The 19808-nt window shown below is 40.2% G+C and overlaps 1 protein-coding gene across 2 annotated transcripts in view; it reads right to left on the bottom strand.

Moving 5' to 3' along the window:
• CWF19L2 (CWF19 like cell cycle control factor 2) overlaps positions 1-19808 on the bottom strand; it is a 147976-nt gene that overhangs the window by 93130 nt on the left and 35038 nt on the right. For both annotated transcript variants that reach the window (XM_061143949.1, XM_061143957.1), the window contains exon 7: positions 8232-8338. In XM_061143949.1, coding sequence (XP_060999932.1) covers positions 8232-8338 — 107 coding nt within the window. The remainder of the gene's footprint in view (positions 1-8231; positions 8339-19808) is intronic.

The following is a 19808-nucleotide window of genomic DNA, read 5'->3' as shown; positions in this document are numbered from 1 at the left end:
CTCCTAATTTAAAAGCAAATTAACAAAAAAGCACCTTTCAATAAACCATAAATGCAAAGATACTTTTTAAACATGACAATCTTCATCTTAAATGCACTTAAACACAGAAGAAAGGTATCTATATCAAAGTCCTGAAGTTCTATTTCAAGAATACAAGAAAGTTTAAATATTGTAATACTGAGCAGGAAAAAGTATCAACATTTCCATGTAACTATTTTCCCAGATAAGCCAGTTTAAAAGAGCTATATCTGTAATGACAAGAGTTTTAAAAAAATGGGCAGACTAATACCAGGCAAGCCAGAAAATACAAAGGAAGAAAGATTCAACATATAATTGAAAAAAATAAAAAATATACTAAGGATAAGGATATATATATAACAACAAATGGAGAAATGTACTGAAAAGAAGAAATGAAAATTTGAACTGATGAATAATCAGTATTTTAGGATGAGATAATTCAATATTGTTACTCAGTCGCTCAGTCATGTCTGATTCTTTGTGACCCCAGAACTGCAGCATGCCAGGCATTCCTGTACTTCACTATCCCCCAGACCCTGCTCAAACTCATGTCCACTGAGTCGGTGATGCCATCCAACCACCTCGTCCTCTGTCGTACCCTTCTCCTGCTGCCTTCAATCTTTCCCACCATCAAGGTTTTTCCAATGAGTCAGCTCTTCGCATCACGTGGCCAAAGTATTACAGCTTCAGCTTCAGCTTCAGCCCTTCCAACGAATATTCAGCGTTGATTTCCTTTAGGATTGACTGGCTTCATTTCCTCGCAGTCCAAGGGACTATCAAGAGTCTTCTCCAACACCACAGATCAAAGCATCAGTTCTTTGGCGATCAGCCTTCTTCATGGTCCAATTCTCACATCCATACGTGACTACTGAAAAAACCATAGTTTTGACTATCCAGACCTTTGTAGGCAAAACAATGCCTCCACTTTTTAACACACTGTCTCGGTTTGTCATTGCTTTTCTTTCAAGGAGAAGGCATCTTTTAATTTCATGGCTGGAGTCACCATCTGCAGTGATTTCGGAGCCCAAGAAATAAAGTCTGTCCTCACCATTTCCACTATTCTCCCATCTATTTGCCATGAAGTGATGGGACCCAATGCCATGATCTTAGTTATCGGAACATTTGCATTTTAAGCCAGCATTTTCACTCTCCTCTTCATCTTCATCAAGAGTCTCTTTAGGTCCTCTTTGCTTTCAGCCATAAGGGTGATGTGATATGTGATGATATTTGAATATCTTGAGGTTATTGATATTTCTCCCAGCAGTTTGATTCCAGTTTATGCTTTAATCCAGACCCGGAATTTCTCATGATGTACTCTGCATACTAAGTTAAATAAGCAGGGTGACAATATATAGACATAATGTACTCCTTTCCCAATTTTGAATCAGTCCACTGTTCCATGTCCAGTTCTAACTGTTGCTTTTTGACCTGCATGCAGGTACCCAAGGAGACAGATAAGGTGATCTGGTATTCCCACGTCTTGAACAACTTTCCACAGTCTCTTGTGGAAAGGCTTTAGCGTAGTCATGATGTTTTTCTGGGACTCCCTTGCTTTCCTGTGATCCAAAAGACATTAGAAATTTGATCTCTGGTTTCTCTGCCTCTTCTAAATCCAACTTGAATATATGGGAGTTCTTGGCTCATATACTGTTGAAGTCAAGCTTGGAGAATTTTGAGCATTACTTTGCTAGTATGTGAAATAAGTACAATTGTGTAGTAGTTTTAACATTCTTTGGCATTGCCCTTCTTTGGGACTGGAATGAACAGTGACCGTTTCCAGTCCTGTGGCCACTACCAAGGTCTCCATATTTGCTGGCATATTGAGTGCAGCACTTTCAGAACGTCATCTTTTAGGATTTGAAATAGCTCAGCTGAATTCCATCACCTCCACTTTCTTTGTTTGTAACGATCCCTCCAAAGGCCCACTTGACTTTGCACTCCAAGATGCCTGGCTTTAGGAGAGTGATCACACCATTGTGGTTATCTGGATCATTAAGATATTTCTTGTATACTTACGTGTATTCTTGCCACCTCTTCTTAATATCTTCTGCTTCTCTTAGGTCCACACCATTTCTGTCTTTATTGTGCCCATCTTTTCAGGAAATGTTCCCTTCAGTTCAGTTTAGTTCAGTCACTCAGTCATGTCCGACTCTGCGACCCCATGAACCGCAGCACGCCAGGCCTCCCTGTCCATTACCAACTCCCGGAGCTTACCCAAACCCATGTCCATTGTGTCGGTGATGCCATCCAACCATCTCATTCTTTGTCGTCCCCTTCTCCTCCTGCCCTGAATCTTTCCCAGCATCAGGGTCTTTTCAAATGAGTCAGCTCTTCGCATCAGGTGGCCAAAGTATTGGAGTTTCAGTTTCAGCATTAGTCCTTCCAATCAACACCCAGGACTGATCTCCTTTAGGATGGACTGGTTGGATCTCCTTGCAGTCCAAGGGACTCTCAAGAGTCTTCTCCAACACCACAGTTCAAAAGCATCAATTCTTAGGTGCTCAGCTTTCTTTATAGTCCAACTCTCACAACCATACATGACTACTGGAAAAACTTGGTATCTCTAATTTTCTTGAAGAGATCTCTAGTCTTTCCCTTTCTATTGTTTCCCTCTATTTCTTTGCATTGTTCACTTAGGAAGATTTTCTTATCTCTCCTTGCTATTCTTTGGGACTGTGAATTCAGATTGGGTATATCTTTCCTTTTCTCCTTTGCCTTTCACTTCTCTTCTTTTCTCAGCTATTTGTAAGGCCTCCTCAGACAACCATTTTGCCTTTATGCATTTCTTTTTCTTGGGGATGGTTTTGATCACTGCCACCTGTACTATGTCACAAATCTCTGTCCATAGTTCTTCAGGCACTCTATCAGATCTAATCTGTTGAGTCAATTTATCACTTCCACTGTATACTCATTAAGGGATTTGATTTAGGTCATACACCCATGGCCTAGTGGATCTCCCTACTTTCCTCAATTTAAGTCTGAATTTTGCAACAAGGAGTTCATGATCTGAACCAGCCAGTTTTTGCTGACTCCATCTTCTGCTCCAAGAATATAATCACTCTGATTTTGATACTGACCATCTGGTGATGTCCACCAGATGTCCACCATCTCTTGTGTTGTTAGAAGAGGGTGTTTGCTATGACCAGTGCGTTCTCTTGGCAAAATTCTGTTAGCCTTTGCCTTGCTTCATTTTGTACTTCAAGGCCAAACCTGCCTGTTACACCAGGTATCTCTTGACTTCCTTCATTTGCATTCCAGTCCCCTATGATGAAAAGGACATCTTTTTTGGGTATTAGTTCTAGAAGGTCTTGTAGGTGTTCAAAGAACCGTTCAGCTTCTTCGGCATTAGTGGTTGGGGGCATAGACTAGGATTACTATGAGATTGAATGGTTTGCCTTGGAAACGAACAGAGATCATTCTGTTGTTTTTGAGACTGCACCCAGGTACTGCATTTCGGACTCTTTTGTTGATTATGAGGGCCACTCCCTTTCTTCTAAGAGATTTGCCCTCATTAGTAGAGATAAAGGTCATCTGAATTAAATTCACCCATTCCAGTCTATTTTAGTTCACTGATTCTTAAAATGTTGATGTTCACTCTTGCCATCTCCTGTTTGACCACGTCCAATTTACCTTGACCTAAAATTCCAATGCCATATTGTTCTTTAAAGCATCAGACTTTACTTTGACCATGAGACACACTGACAGCTGGGCATTGTTTCTGCTTTGATTCAGCCTCTTTATTCCTTCTGGAGCTACTTCTCCACTTTTCCCCAGTAGCATATTGGGCATTTACTGACTTGGAGAGTTCATCTCTCAGTGTCATATCTTTTTGCCTTTTCATACTGTCCAAAATCACTGCAGATGGTGACTGCAGCCATGAAATTAAAAGATGCTTACTCCTTGGAAGGAAAGTTATGACCAACCTAGACAGCATATTAAAAAGCAGAGACATTACTTTGCCAAAAAAGGTCCGTCTAGTCAAGGCTATGGTTTTTCCAGTAGTCATGTATGGATGTGAGAGTTGGACTATAAAGAAAGCTGAGCACCTAAGAATTGATGCTTTTGAACTGTGGTGTTGGAGAAGACTCTTGAGAGTCCCTTGGACTGCAAGGAGATCCAACCAGTCCATCCTAAAGGAGATCAGTCCTGGGTGTTCACTGGAAGGACTGATGTTGAAGCTGAAACTCCAATACTTTGGCCACCTGATGCGAAGAGCTGACTCATTTGAAAAGACCCTGATGCTGGGAAAGATTCAGGGCAGGAGGAGAAGGGGACGACAGAGGATGAGATGGTTGGATGGTATCATCGACTCAATCGACATGGGTTTGGGTGGACTCCAGCAGTTGGTAATGGACAGGGAGGCCTGGCGTGCTGCAGTCCATGGGGTCGCAAAGAGGCGGACACGACTGAGAGACTGAACCGACTGACTGACTGTTCATGAGGTTCTCAAGGCAAGAATGCTGAAGTGGTTTGCCATTCCCTTGTCCAGTGCACCATGTCTTGTCAGAACTCACCACCATGACCCATCCATCTTGGGTGGCATTACATGGCAATTAATATCTTTATAATATCTACTCTACAGATATTAATTGTTTTATCTATACATTTAATTAAATTTAAATAAAATTCCAAAATGAGTTGTAACTCTGTAATGTACTCTGGAAACTGTTTCTCTCAAGCTTGAACTTAACAAAACTGATTCTAAATTTTAGAACAACAACAAAAAAGCACATGTAAGAATATAAAGTTACTTTTTAGTAACTAGTGAAAGAAGACTTATCCCGTCATACAGTACGTATTCACTAATTATTTCCTATCCACTTGAGTTACTGAAAACTACAATAATAGTATTATACTAATTCCAGGAAACTACAAAAAAAATCAATAAAAGAGATTTGAGAATAAACTGACTTCATAAAAGATGATGTAATATATAATAAATGTGTCATTGAAATTAGTAGGAAAAGAATAATTCATTCAATATATTATGAAAACCTACCTAAAGATTTTAGAAAAGTTAAATGTTTACTTTAAACCATACACAAGTATGTATTTCAAAAAGATTAAAAATATTCATAAAAGTAAAACTGAACAAATTCTTAAAGGAAATAGAAGTGTACATTTTTATAATCTTGTGGGTGGAGAAAGAATGTTGATGAGTTATGCCAAGAACATTATGTCATGAAAGAAAAAATCTGATAGGTTTTGTTAGGTAAAAATATTTTAAATATAACCATAACAAATATAAGTAAAAAAGAAACATGAAACTAACAGGAAGATTTATTAAAAAGTCTTAAGTCAATATCCCCAAATGAGTAAATACTACAAATAATCAAATCAAATGGCAAAAAATATATGAAAAAGAATCCACTTGATTAGTAAACAAATGATAAAAATAAAGGCAAAGAAAAAATCTGCTTACCAATCATAGTAGCATAGACTAGAAAACATAATACTACTATTGAAAATCATAGGAAAAAATAATTTTATTGAGAATAATTTCTTCAATCCTTCTATAGAGAAATTTTGCAATATATATCTCACTGTAAGTATCCATATCCTTTAATTGGCAATTTCACTTTTAGTAATTCTTTTAAGAAAATAACCAGGTAAGTACACAACATTCATTGGAAAAGATGGTCATCACAGTGCTGTTTAACAGGGAAAAAAATAAAAACATATAAATATTTCTCCACTAACATAAATAAATAGTAGGTTGTTGTTCAGTCGGATGTCCAACTCTTTGCCACCCATGGACTGCAGAACACCAGACTTCCCTGTCCTTCACCATCTCCCAGAGTTTGCTCAAACTCATGTCCATTGACTAGGTGATGCAATCTATCCATCTCATCTTCTGTCGTCCCTTTCTCCTCCTGCCTTTCCCAGCATCAGGGTCTTTTTCAAAGAGTCAGAATTTTGCATCAGGTAGTTAAGGTACTGAAGCTTCAGCTTCAGCACCAGTCCTTCCAAAGAATATTCCAGGTTGACTTCACTTAGGATGAACTGTTTTGACTCTCTGCAGTCCAAAAGACTCTCAAGTGTATTCTCTAGCACCATGGTTCGGAAGTACCAATTCTTCAGCACTCAGCCTTTTTTATAGTCCAACTCTCACATCCATACTTGACTACTGGAAAAACTATAGGTCTGATTATATGGATCTTTGTCAGCAAAGTGATGTCTCTGCCTTTTAATACACTGTCTAGGTTTATCATAACTTTTCTTCCAAAGAACAAGCATCTTTTAATTCATGGCTGCAATCACCTTCCACAGAGATTTAGGAGCCCAAGAAAATAAAGTCTCACTGTTTTCACTTTTTCCCCATCTATTTGCCATGAACTGATGCCATTATCTTTGTTTTTTGAATGCTGAGTTTAAGCCAGATTTTTCACTCTGCTCTTTCATCTTCATCAAGTTTCTCTTGCCTCTTTGCTTTCTGCCATCAGGGTGGTATCATCTGCATGTCTGAGGTTGTTGATATTTCTCCCAACAATCTTGACTCCAGCTTGTGACTCATCCAGTCAGGCATTTCACATGATGTACTCTGCATTTAAGTTAAATAACCAGGGTAACAATATATAGACTTGACATACTCCTTTCCCAATTTGAAACCAGTCTGTTTTTCCAAGTCTGGTTCTAAAACTGTTGCTTCTTGACCTGCAGGAGGCAGGTAAGGTGGTCTGGTACTTCCATTTCTTTAACAACTTTCCACAGTTTGTTTTGATCCACACAGTCAAAGGCTTTAGTGTAGTCAGTGAAGCAGAAGTAGATGTTTTTCTGAAACTCTTGCTTTTCCTATGATCCAATGAATGTTGGCAATTTAGTAATCTGGTTCTTCTGCCTTTTCTAAGTCCAGCTTATACATTGAGAAGTTCTTGGTTTATGTACTGTTGAACCCTAGCTTGAAAGATTTTGAGTATTACCTTGCTAGCATGTAAAATGAGCACAATTGTACAGTAGTTTGAACATTCCTTGACATTGCCCTTCTTTGGGATTGGAATGAAAACTGATCTTCTCCAGTTCTTAACCACTGAGGAATAACCAAATTTGCTGGCATATTAAGTGCAGCACTTTAACAGCATCAACTTTTAGGATTTTAAATAGCTAGGCTGGCATTCCATCACCTCCACCATATAAATCTATGTGTAAACATTAAGAGATCATTAAAATGTACATATTTACTGGCATCCAACTATGTCTGCTTGTGCAAGTGAAACAACCAGAATGTAGACTGTAAGCTTATGCTATGTCTGTTGTCAGACTCTTTGTGATCCCAGAACTGAAGCTCTCCAGGTTCCTCTATTCACGTAATTTTTCCAGGCAAGAATAACAGAGTGGGTTGCTATCTCCTGCTCCAAGGGATTTGCCCAACCCATGGATTGAACTTGCGTGTCTTAGGTCTTCTACATTGACAGGCAGATTCTTTACCACTGAACCACCAGGGAAGTGCAGTACATAAGCCTACTTTTGTAAAACTGTTTATTTTAAAATTATATAGTAATGAGGAAAAAATTAAACATATATAGATCAAAATATTAACACATATTCTCTTAAAGAATAGTAATTCTCTCACTTTTTGTTTACTCCTTTCTAAACCTCTTTCTCCTGAAACTGAAAGAAAACAGGACATCAACAGCTGCTAAAACAGAAAGATTATTCACACATTGTGAATGGGGGAGCTGGTTCTAAAATACATTGCTGCATTATTCCATTGTTTTATACACACACACACACACACATACACAGTAATCACGCCATGTTTTAAGTAAGTCAGATCATATTGCATAACTTAAGCTTATGCAGTACTGCATGTCAAGTATATCTCAATAAAACTGGAAGAAAAATGAATAAATATCACTTTCTAAAAGCAAAAAAAAAAACATAGTACTTATATCAAAAGGTATTCTATGGAAGCTTTTCTACACTATTGAAATTTCTTCACAACAAGAAAATGCTGCTTTTACATTAAACACATACATTCTTAAATTGTCCTTACTTAAGTTTTATATTCATTAAATTTTATATTTAAGTATGCTGCACAGGTTTATCTAAAAATGAAAGGCAAAACACAGCTTCAGTAGTTGAAGACAGTTAGAACTGAAATTTAGTATCAAGTCAATTAAAAAGTGTATCCTAGCACAAAACACTAACAAAGTTAAAGTTAATTTCCATATAACTTTGAAAATAATATTTATTTCCTAAATACCAAGACTTACCCCATATCTTTCAGCTACAATGTCCTCAATATTTCTATTTTGTTTCTCAGCTTGTTCTTTCATTCTTTGATAAGACTTCCTTAGCCAGCTTAAACCACCATCTTCTACTGAAATTCAATTGCAATACTAATGTCAGTTACACTTTTCATGTGGTTATAACAGAATACTTACTGCTACTACAGCAACTATGAAATTGCATATTATTCTCTGAGCATGTAAAAATCATAAGTGCATTTAAAATTCAACATATATTTGAGTGCCTATATATGTAAGGCACAGTTTTGCAATAATGAGAAAAGAAAAACAAAAAGAAACTACTGGGAAATTCCATGGTACTCCACTGAGTAATACTCTAGATTCCCAACACAGAGGGTCCAAATTCGATCCCTGGTCAGTGAACTAAATCCCACATGCTGTAACTAAGAGTTCACATGCCGCAACTAAAGATACTGCATGCCATAACTAAGAGTTTGCATGCTACAACTCCGAGTTTGCATGTCACAATGAAGATCAAAGACTTGTGCTGCAACACTCAGCACAGTCAAATAAATTTTAAAAATAAATATTAAAAAGAAATAAAAAATAGAACTACCCTAAAAAAAACTGGAATCTAAGAGAATGAGGATAAGAGGAGATAAATATAAAAATATTACATTTTATCAAATGTAGTATTTATCACTATTATAAAGAGTTACATAAAAACGAAAAAAGGAGAGAATTATTTCTAAATGTAATGTCAGGGGACAATCTCACACACCAGGATGAAAATCAAGTTGGATTTCTACAAAGAGTAGTCAGGTTATGCCTCAAAATAAATTAAAGCCGAGAAAGGTACACACAAAGGGGAAAAAAGCTACTTCAGATAGAACATAAAGAACATATAAGGAGATGAGAGCAGTCAAGATGCTGGAACAGAAGGACCTGAGGTTCACTTCTTCCCACAAGCACATCACTAAGTACATCTACAAATGAAACAATCTGAACACACCACATGCTGAACATTAGCAGAGGATCTTGGATATATCAAAAGACAAGAAAGATCCCCAAATGACCAGACAGGATGGAAAGAAAGGGAAGTAAAACAAAAGAGGAAATGAGATAGAATCCATAATCTTGGGGTGGCGGGGTGGGGGTAGGGGTGGGAGAGTGGCTGAAGAAGAGGAGAGGTTACCACATCAGGAGAAGGCCCCTTGAATATTTAAGAAAACTGAAATCATATCAAGCATCATTTCTAAACACAACACTATGAGAACAGAAATCAATTACAAGAAAAAAAAAAATGTCAAAAACACACACACATGGAGGCCAAACAACATGCTACTAAATAAGCAAGAGATCACTGAAGAAATCAGAGGAAACCAAAAAATATACAGGGGAAAAAAAATCAACAAAAACACAACAACCCAAAGCCTATGGGATACAGCAAAAGCCATCCTAAGAGAAAGCTTACAGCAATTCAATCCTACCAAGAGAAACAAGAAAAATGTCAAACAATTTAATCTTATACCTAGAGCAACTAGATAAAGAAGAAAAAATCCAAAGTTAGTAGAAATAAAAACATTATAAAAATCAGAGCAGAAAGAAATGAAACAGAAATGAAGAAAACAATAGCAAAAATCATTGAAACTAAAAGCTGGTTCTTTGGGAAGATGAACAAAATTGATAAACCTTTAGCCAGACCCATCAAGAAAAAAAGAGAGAGGACTCAAATCAATAAAATTAAGAAAAAAAAAAAAACAGAGACACTACAACTGACACCACAGAAATGAAAAGGATCAGAAGAGATTACTGTAAGCAACTACAGGTCAACAAAATGGACAATCTAGAAAAAATGAACAAGTTCTTAGAAAGATACAACCTTCCAAGACAGAACCATGAAGAAACAAAATATGAACAGATCAATCGAAAGAATCGAAACTGAAACTGTGGCAAACTCTATCCAACATTTAGAGAAGAGACAAAAGTGACTCTTCTGAAACTCTTTCAGAAAATTAGAGGAAGGAACACTCCCAAACTCACCTAAAGGCCACCATCACTCTGATACCAAAATCAAAGATCTCAGACAAAAAAAAGAAATTACATGTCAATATTCCTGATGAACACAGAAGCAAAAATCCTCAACAAACTGCTGGCAAACATAATCCAACAATACATTACAAGGATAATATATCATGATCAAGTGGGATTTATCCCAGAGATGTTAAGGATTACTCAATATATACAAATCAGTCAATATGATACACCATATTAATAAGCTTAAGAATAAAAACCACATGGTTATCTCGATAGATGCAAAACAAATTTTTAACAAAATTCAACACACTTCTATGATTATGGGAAAAAAACCTCTCCAGAAAGTGGGCTTAGAGGTAACCTACCTCAAAATAATAAAAGCCATATAGGACAAACCTACAGATAACATCATACTCAGAGGTGAAAAGTGGAAAGCATTTTCAGTAAGATCAGGAACTTGTACAACAAGTATGTTCACTTTACAAAGTTTATTCAACATAGTATTAAAAGTCCTGGCTACAGCTATCAAAGAAAAAGAAATAAAAGAAATTGAAATTGAAAAGCTTCAATACTCTGGTCACCTGATGCAAAGGGCTGACTCATTAGAAAAGACCCTGATGCTGGGAAAGATTGAAGGCAGGAGGAGAAGGGTATGACAGAGGATGAGATGGTTGGATGGCATCATTGACTCAATGGTCATGAGTTTGAGCAAGCCCTGGGAGATGGTATAGGACAGGGAAGGCTGGCATGCTACAGTCCACAGGGTTGCAAAGAGTCGGATATGACTGAATGACTGAACTAAACTGAAATTGGAAAAGAAGTAAAATTTACTGTTTGCAGATGACATGGTACTATGCAAAGAAAATTCTAAAAGATGCCACCAGATAACTACTAGAACTAATTAATTTACTAGAATTTGGTAAAGATGCAGGACACAAAATTACTGCACAGAAATCTCTTGTGTGCATACCTATACACTAACAAAGATTAGAAAGAGAAATTAAGGAAACAATCTCATTTACCGCCACAAAAAAGTAATAGAATACCTAGGAATAAGCCAACCTAAAAAGGTAAAAGACCTATACTGAGCAACTACAAGATACTGATGAAAGAAATAAAAGATGACTCAGACAGAGAGATACACCATGTTTCTGGTGTACGGACTGGAAGAATCAATATTGTGAAAATGACTATATCACCAATCTACAGGTTCAATGCAATCCTTATTAAACTACCAATGGCATTTTTCACATATCTATAACAAAAAATTGTACAATTTGCATGCAAAGAAAAGAGATCACAAACAGCCAACACAACCTTGAGAAAGAAAAATGGAGCTGGAGGGATCGGGCTATACTGTGGGCTGACTTCAGACCTGACTGACGTCAGACCACACTACAAAGCTACAGTCATCACAGCAGTGTGGTACTGGCACAAAAACAGGCATACAGATCAATGGCACAGGACAGAAAGCCCAGAGGTAAACCCACCCACCTATGGTCATCCAATCTATGACAAAGGAAACAGGAATATACGACAATGGAAAGACAGTCTTTTCAACAACTGGCACTGGGAAAACTGAACAGCTACCTGCAAGAGAAAGAACCTAGAACACACCCTAACGCCATACAGAGAAGGAAACTTAAACAGATTAAAGACCTAAATGTAAGGTCAATACTAGAAATCTTTTAGAGGGAACCACAGGGAGAACACACTCTGACAAAAGTTGCAGCGATATCTTTTTCAATTCATCTCCTACAATAATGAAAATAAAAACAAAAATAAATTAATTGGCCTAATTAAACCTCAAAGATTTTGCACAGCAAAGGGAACCATGAACAAAACAAAAAGAAAAATCTCAGGATGGGAAATGATATATGCAAATGAGGCAACCAACAATGGATTAATCTCCAAAATATACAAACTTCTTGTGCAGCTCAATATAAAAAAAATTCCAATCAAAAAAGAGTGGAAAACTTAAGCAGCCATTTCTCCATAGGAAACCTTCAGATTGTTAAAAAGCACATAAAATGATGCTCAACATTTCTCATTATTAGAAAAACCAAAACTACAATGAGGTATCACCTCATCCTGGTCAGAATGTTCATCACCAAAAAATCCACAAACAGACAAAAGAATTAAAAATAAAACAAAAAAGAAAACCTAATAAACAAACGAAAAAGAAAAAAAAAATAAAACAAAAGAATAAAATTTTTTTTTAAATCCACAAATAATAAATGCTGGAAAGGATTCAGAGAACAGGGAACTTTCTTGCACTGTTGGTGGGAATTCAGAGAACAGAGAACAGGGAATTCAGAGAACAGAGAACTTTCTTGCACTGTTGGTGGGAATGTAAATTGATACAGCCACAGTGGAGAATCGTATGGCGGTTTCTTAAAAACGGAAAATGGAACTACCATACGACCCAGCAATCTCACTATGGGGCATATATCTTGAGAAAATCATAATTCAAAAAGAAACATGTACCCCGATGTTCACTGTAGCACTATTTACAACAGCCAGGACATGGAAACAACCTGAATAACCACCAACAGACGAATGGATAAAGAAGATGCGGTGTATGTACACAATGAAATATTACTCAGCCAGGAAACTGGTTCATTTGTAGAGATGAGGCTGTGTCTAAAGTCTATCACACAGACTGAAGTCAGAAAAACAAATATCGTAAATTAGCACATACATGTGGAATATACAAAAATGGTGCAGGTGAACCTACCTACAGGGCAGGTAGAAACACAGAAGGACAGAAAGGACACGTGGCCACGCAGGGGAAGGGGAAGCTGGGATGAATTGGAGATTAGGTTCGATATAAATACACTACCATACATAAAACTGATAGATAGTGGGAACTTTCTGCATAGCACAGGGAGCTTAGCTCAGTGCTCTGTGATGACCTACCTGGATGGGATGGAGACAGGGAAGTTCAAGAGGGAGGTAATATATCTGTAAATATAGCTGATTCACTTCATTTTAGAAAGAAACTAACACATTGGAAAGCAACCATACTCCAGTTAAAAAACAGAAGGGCTTCCCTGGTGGCTCAGTGGTAAAGAATCCACCTGCCAATGAAGGAGACATGGGTTCGATCCCTAATCCGGAAAGATCTCACCTAACACAGAGCAATGAAGCCCATGCGTCACACAACTGAGCGTGTGTTCCACAGCCTGGACACGCAACCACTGAGTCCACACGCCACAACTACTGCAGCCCACGCACCACACCAGTGGTCCATAAGAGAAGCCGCCACAGCGAAAAGCCGTGCACTGCAACTAGAGAGGAGCCCCCATCACAACCAGAAAAAGCCCACACACGGCAACAGAGGCCCAGTACAGCCGAAAATAAAAACCTCAGATTATTAACAAAAAGGAAGGAGTAACAAGGTCTGTTTGATTCGTTTTTTGGCCTGAAATTCCCTATTTCTGGTAGTAGGAATTTCCTTCTACCTCAAGATACAAGGACTGCATCTTTTATGAGATTTATTCCCTGCTTTCAGGAGGGTAGAGAGGAGGGGTCAAAGTGTCCTTCTTGTATCAGCTCTTGACCCAAGTAACTAATTCAAAATAACCGATAATGAATGAACTCCTGAGGTGGGGCTCAGAATGGTGTCACAATAGGAAACAATTAAACACCCTTCAGAGAAACATTGAAAATACATTTGAAAATACACCTACAAGTGTTACTATTCACAGAGAAAGCTACTGAGCACTGACAGAAGACCTCAGACCTCTGAAAAGACAAGGAAAACCTCCATGTAACTGGGCAGGACAAAAGGAAAAAAGAAAAAGAAGGAATCGGGCCTGCACCCCAGGGAGAGAACTGAGAAGGAGGAAAGGTTCCCGCACCTTGGAAAGGCTCCTCGCCAGTGAAGAAATTAGACTGGACAGAGGGGGAGGATTTGGAGCCTAAAACCAAGACAGCAGAAACTGGCTTGTGGAAGGCACTACCAGCCTACACTCCTCAACGTGAGATGCTCCTCTGTCAGTAAGGATGGGGGTCAAGTGCTAAGTAAAGCTCAGTCCCAGGGACAGGACAAAGGTTAGGTGCAGAAACAGCCTGAGGAGTTCAGGCCACGGCAACTGACAGTATACTAGGAAGAAGTCTGGGCTCACCAAAGAGGCAAGACACCCTCACTGGAAGAGGCAGAAGAGAGAAGCGGGATCATCATAAAAGCTTCTTCCCCTTTGAGCACTCCCAAGCAACAGGACTTCACCCGCAAGAGCTCCTTGGGTGGGTGTGACTCACCACCGCTGCCATCCTGGGCTCTGGAGGAGGGCATGGCTACCTCTTTCAGGCCCACAGGCAGACACCAGGCCCTGCCCATGCTGACCTGGAAGGGCACAGACAGCTTCCAAAACTAGAAACCCCACTGGCTGACACAAAGGGGCTAGACTGAGCTATTGGCAATACACCAGTGGGCCCCAGGACCCGCCTCCACTGACCTGGAGGGGCACAGACACTCCAGCCACTGGGAGCTCCCCCAGAGGGCCCGGGACTTGCCCAGGCTGTCCCGGGAGGGCACAGACAGCTCCCAAACCAGAGGTCCTGCCAGGAAGTCACAGAACCTGCCCCTGCGGACACAGAAAAGCAGAGAGATCCAGCCACTAGCAGTTCCACCAGGGGTCCTAGGACTCACCCTGCTGACCTGAAAAGCGTGGCCAGCTTCCAAAACGAAAATTTCCACAGGCAGGTCACAGGATCCACCCCTGCTGGGCTGGAGGGGCACAAACAGCTTTACCTACCAGGAATTCTACTGGGGGTGGGGGGCACAGGATCGACCCCAGCTGACCCGGAGGGGCACGAGCCAGCCACTGGAATTCCACCAGCAGGCCCCATGACCTGCCCAGGCTGTTCTGTGAAGGTGCATGCAGCTTCCACACCTGGGAAATGTCAGCGCTTGCTGACACCCACCCAACTGTCCAAGGGGTATAGACAGATCTCTCTACTATGTAATCCGTCACTGGGTACCAGGACCTCCCGCTCTGTCCCAGCATGGCATGGACAGCTTTCAGAACTGGGAAACCCGTCAGTGGAGGTCAGAACCCACTCTGCTGTCCTGGGAGAGCAGGGAAAGTTCCTGCTACTAGAAGTCTACCAGTGGGTGCTGGAACCGGCCCTGCTATCCCAGGAGGGTGCTGGTAACTAGCCCCCACTAGGAAATCCATTATCAGGACCAAGAGTTGCCCTGTTGTCCTGGGAGCACACAGAAAACCCTCATTACTAGGAAATTTTTTAGCGGGTCCAGGGATCCACCTCACTCTTCCAGAAGGGCACAGATAGCATCCCCCCACCGCTGCCCCCCCCACCCCACACACACACACACACTAGGAAATTCACTCAGAGGAGAGGCTGAAAACCACAGCTAAGTCCCAGGAGCTATGTAACTAAAAAAGATGGGTTGAAATCTTTCCTCAAGGCTGTGCAAACTGCAGGGTTACACCTCCAGCGACAGCTTCGTAAATTCAGCCCCTGTGAAACACCCAAAAGGACAACACATACTTTGCAACTGGGATGAGTCTGCTATAGCAGCTGTGAGCGCTGTGAACAGGTACACGTGAGGACAGGGACAAACCAGAGTGCGAGCTGCCTCCACAGCTCACACAGCGTGACCAGGCGAATGACTACTGCAACACGGACACCTAGCTTCAGTGGCCCTGTGCTGCAGGCCACGTGAAAACACCACCGGAGAGACACCAGGGCCAACTGCAGGCATACTCACAGTTACGGTGGGGCCCAGAGCAGCACCCACAATGGTACCCCTTGTGAGCACACAAAACATCCAAAAGGGGACACAACCGAGTACATTCACAGGTGAATAGCTCCAAAAGAGTGAAACTCAGTGGCTTCCCTACCAGTGGGAGTGCTCTAATCCTAACTACATCATACAACAGATCGGAATCACAGCTAGGAGATGGATTTGGGAACCTCCACTTTAAAAACTACAGAGGAGACCTTGCCCAGGACAGGGCAGTGACGGCAACAGAGCACACAGGAGGCCGCACTCAACATCTAGGGCAGGCTCCAATCACTGCAGTTCAGTTCAGTTCAGTTCAGTCACTCAGTCATGTCCAACTCAGACCCCACGGGCTGCAGCACGCCAGGCTTCCCTGTCCATCACCAACTCCCGGAGTTTACTCAAACTCATGTCCATCGAGTGGGTGATGCCATCCAGCCATCTCATCCTCTGTCCTTTCTTCTCCTCCTGCCTTCAATCTTTCCCAGCATCAGGATCTTTCCAATAAGTCAGCTCTTTGCATCAGGTGGCCAAAGTACTGGAGTTTCAGCTCCATCATCAGTCCTCCCAATGAATATTCAGGACTTATATCCTTTAGGGTTGACTGGCTGGGTCTCCTTGCAGTCCAAGGGACTCTCAAAAGTCTTCTCCAACACCACAGTTCAAAAGCATCAATTCCTCAGCAATCAACTTTCTTTATAGTCCACTTCTCACATCCATACATGACTACTGGAAAAACCATAGATTTCACTAGATGGACCTTTTTTGGCAAAGTAATGTCTCTGCTTTTTAATATGCTATCTAGGTTGGTCAAAACTTTTCTCCCAAGGAGCAAGCGTCTTTTAATTTCATGGCTGCAATCACCATCTGCAGTGATTTTGGAGTCCAAAAACGTAAACTGTCACTGTTTCCATTGTTTCCCCATCTATTTGCCATGAAGTGATGGGACTGGCTGCCATGATCTTAATTTTCTGAATGCTGAGTTTTAAGTCAACATTTTTACTCTCCTCTTTCACTTTCATCAAGAGGCTCTTTAGTTCTTCTTCGATTTCTGCCATAAGGGTGGTGCCATCTGCATATCTGAGGTTATTGATATTCTCCCAGCAATCTTGATTCCAGCTTGTACTTCATCCAACCTGGCATTTTGCATGACGTATTCTGCATAGAAGTTAAATAAACAGGGTGACAATATACAGCCTTTATGCACTCATTTCCTGATTTGGAATCAGTCTGCTGTTCCATGTCCAGTTCTAACTGTTGCTTCTTGACATGCATACAGATTTCTCAGGAAGCAGGTAAGGTGGGCTGGTATCCCAATCTCCTTAAGAATTTTCCAGAGTTTGTTGTGATCCACACAGTCACAGGCTTTGGCATAGTTGATTAAGCAGAAGTAGATGTTTTTCTGGAACACTCTTGCTTTCTGATGATCCAGTGGATGTTGGCAATTTGATCTCTGGTTCCTCTGCCTTTTCTAAATCCATCGTGAACATCTGGAAGTTCACAGTTCACATACTGTTGAAGCCTGACTTGGAGAATTTTGAGCATTACTTTACTAGCGTGTGAAATGAGTGCAATTGTGTGGTAGTTTGAGCATCCTTTGGCATTGCCTTTCCTTGGGATTTAAATGAAAACTGACCTTTTCCAGTCCCGTGGCCACTGTGGAGTTTTCCAAATTTGCTGGCATATTGAGTGCAGCACTTTTACAGCATAATCTTTTAGGATTTGAAATAGCTCAGTTGGAATTCCATTGCCTCCACTAGTTTTGTTTGTAAGCAATGGTTCCTAAGGCCCACTTGACTTCACATTCCAAGATGCCTGGCTCTAGGTGAGTGAGCACACCATCGGGGTTATCTGGGTCATGAAGATCTTTTATATTTCTGCTTCTGTTAGGTCCATACCATTTCTGTCCATTATTGTGCCCATCTTTCCATGAAATGTTCCCTTGGTATCTCTAATTTTCTTGAAGAGATCTCTAGTCTTTCCCATTCTATTGTTTTCCTCTATTTCTTTGCACTGATCCCTGAGGAAGGCTTTCTTATCTCTCCTTGCTATTCTTTGGAACTCTGCATTCAAATGGGTATATCTTTCCTTTCTTCCTTTGCCTTTTGCTACTCTTCCTTTCTCAGCTATTTGGAAGGCCTCCTCAGACAACCATTTTGCCTTTCTGCATTTCTTTTTCTTGGGGATGGTCTCAGTTGCTGCCTCCTATACAATGTCATGAATTTCTGTCCATACTTCTTCAGGCACTCTGTCTATCTGGTCTCATCCCTTGAATCCGTTTATCACTTCCATTATATAATAATAAGGGATTTGATTTCGGTCATACCTGAATGGCCTAGTGGTTTTCCCTACTTTCTTCAATTTAAGTCTGAATTTTGCAATAAGGAGTTCATGATCTGAGCCACAGTTGGCTCCCCGTCTTGTTTTTGCTGACTGTACAGAGCTTGTAATCTTTGGCTGCAGAAAATATAATCAGTCTGATTTCAGTATTGACCATCTGGTGATGTCCATGTGTACAGTCTTTCGTGTTGCTGGAAGAGGGTGTTTGCTACGACCAGTGTGCTCTCTTGGCAAAACTCTATTAGTCTTTCACCTGCTTCATTTTGTACCCCAAGGCCAAATTTGTTTTTATCTCTTGATTTCCTACTTTTGCATTCCAGTCCCATATAATGAAAAGGACATCTTTTTTGGGTGTTAGTTCTAGAAGGTCTTGAAGGTCTTCATAGAACCATTCAACTTCAGCTTCTTCAGCATTAGTGGTTGGGGCACAGGCTTGGATTACTCAATATTGAATGGTTTGCCTTGGAAATGAACCGAGTTCATTCTGCTGTTTCCAAGGCAAATCCAACTCATATCAAGAAGATAAAGGTGTAAGTCTCTTGAGAGACCACACCCACCAGGAAGGGAACTCCAGAAGCAAGAGGAACTGCCACTGGAAACCTACAAAAAGGAGACAACAAATAGCAAGCTGGAGAAATGTCTGTTTAGTTCTTTGGCCCATTTTTTTATTGGGTCATTTATTTTTCTGGAATTGAGCTGCAGGAGTTGCTTGTATATTTTTGAGATCAATCCTTTGTCTGTTGCTTCGTTTGCTATTATTTTCTCCCATTCTGAAGGCTGTCTTTTCACCTTGCTTATACTTTCCTTTGTTGTGCAAAAGCTTTTAAGTTTCATTAGGTCCCATTTGTTTATTTTTGCTTTTATTTCCACTATTCTGGGAGGTGGGTCATAGAGGATCCTGCTGTGATTTATGTCAGAGAGTGTTTTGCCTATGTTCTCCTCTAGGAGTTTTATAGTTTCTGGTCTTACATTTAGATCTTTAATCCATTTTGAGTTTATTTTTGTGTATGATGTTAGAAAGTGTTCTAGTTTCATTCTCTTACAAGTGGTTGACCAGTTTTCCCAGCACCACTTGTTAAAGAGGTTGTCTTTTTTCCATTGTATATCCTTGCCTTCTTTGTTGATGATAAGGTGTCCATAGGTTCGTGGATTTATCTCTGGGCTTTCTATTCTGTTCCATTGATCTATATTTCTGTCTTTGTGCCAGTACCATACTGTCTTGATGACTGTGGCTTTGTAGTATAGTCTGAAGTCAGGCAGGTTGATTCCTCCAGTTCCATTCTTCTCCTCAAGATTACTTTGGCTACATATACACCATGGAATATTACTCAGCCATTAAAAAGAATTCATTTGAATCAGTTCTAATGAGATGGATGAAACTGGAGCCTGTTATACAGAGTGAAGTAAGCCAGAAAGATAAAGAACATTACAGCATACTAACACATATATATGGAACTTAGAAAGATGGTAGG

The sequence above is a fragment of the Dama dama genome, chromosome 1 (genome assembly GCF_033118175.1).
Source record: "Dama dama isolate Ldn47 chromosome 1, ASM3311817v1, whole genome shotgun sequence".
In the NCBI taxonomy this organism is placed as follows: domain Eukaryota; kingdom Metazoa; phylum Chordata; class Mammalia; order Artiodactyla; family Cervidae; genus Dama; species Dama dama.
The sequence above is the reverse complement of the archived record's forward strand: the minus strand, read 5'-3'. Positions and strand labels throughout refer to the sequence as shown.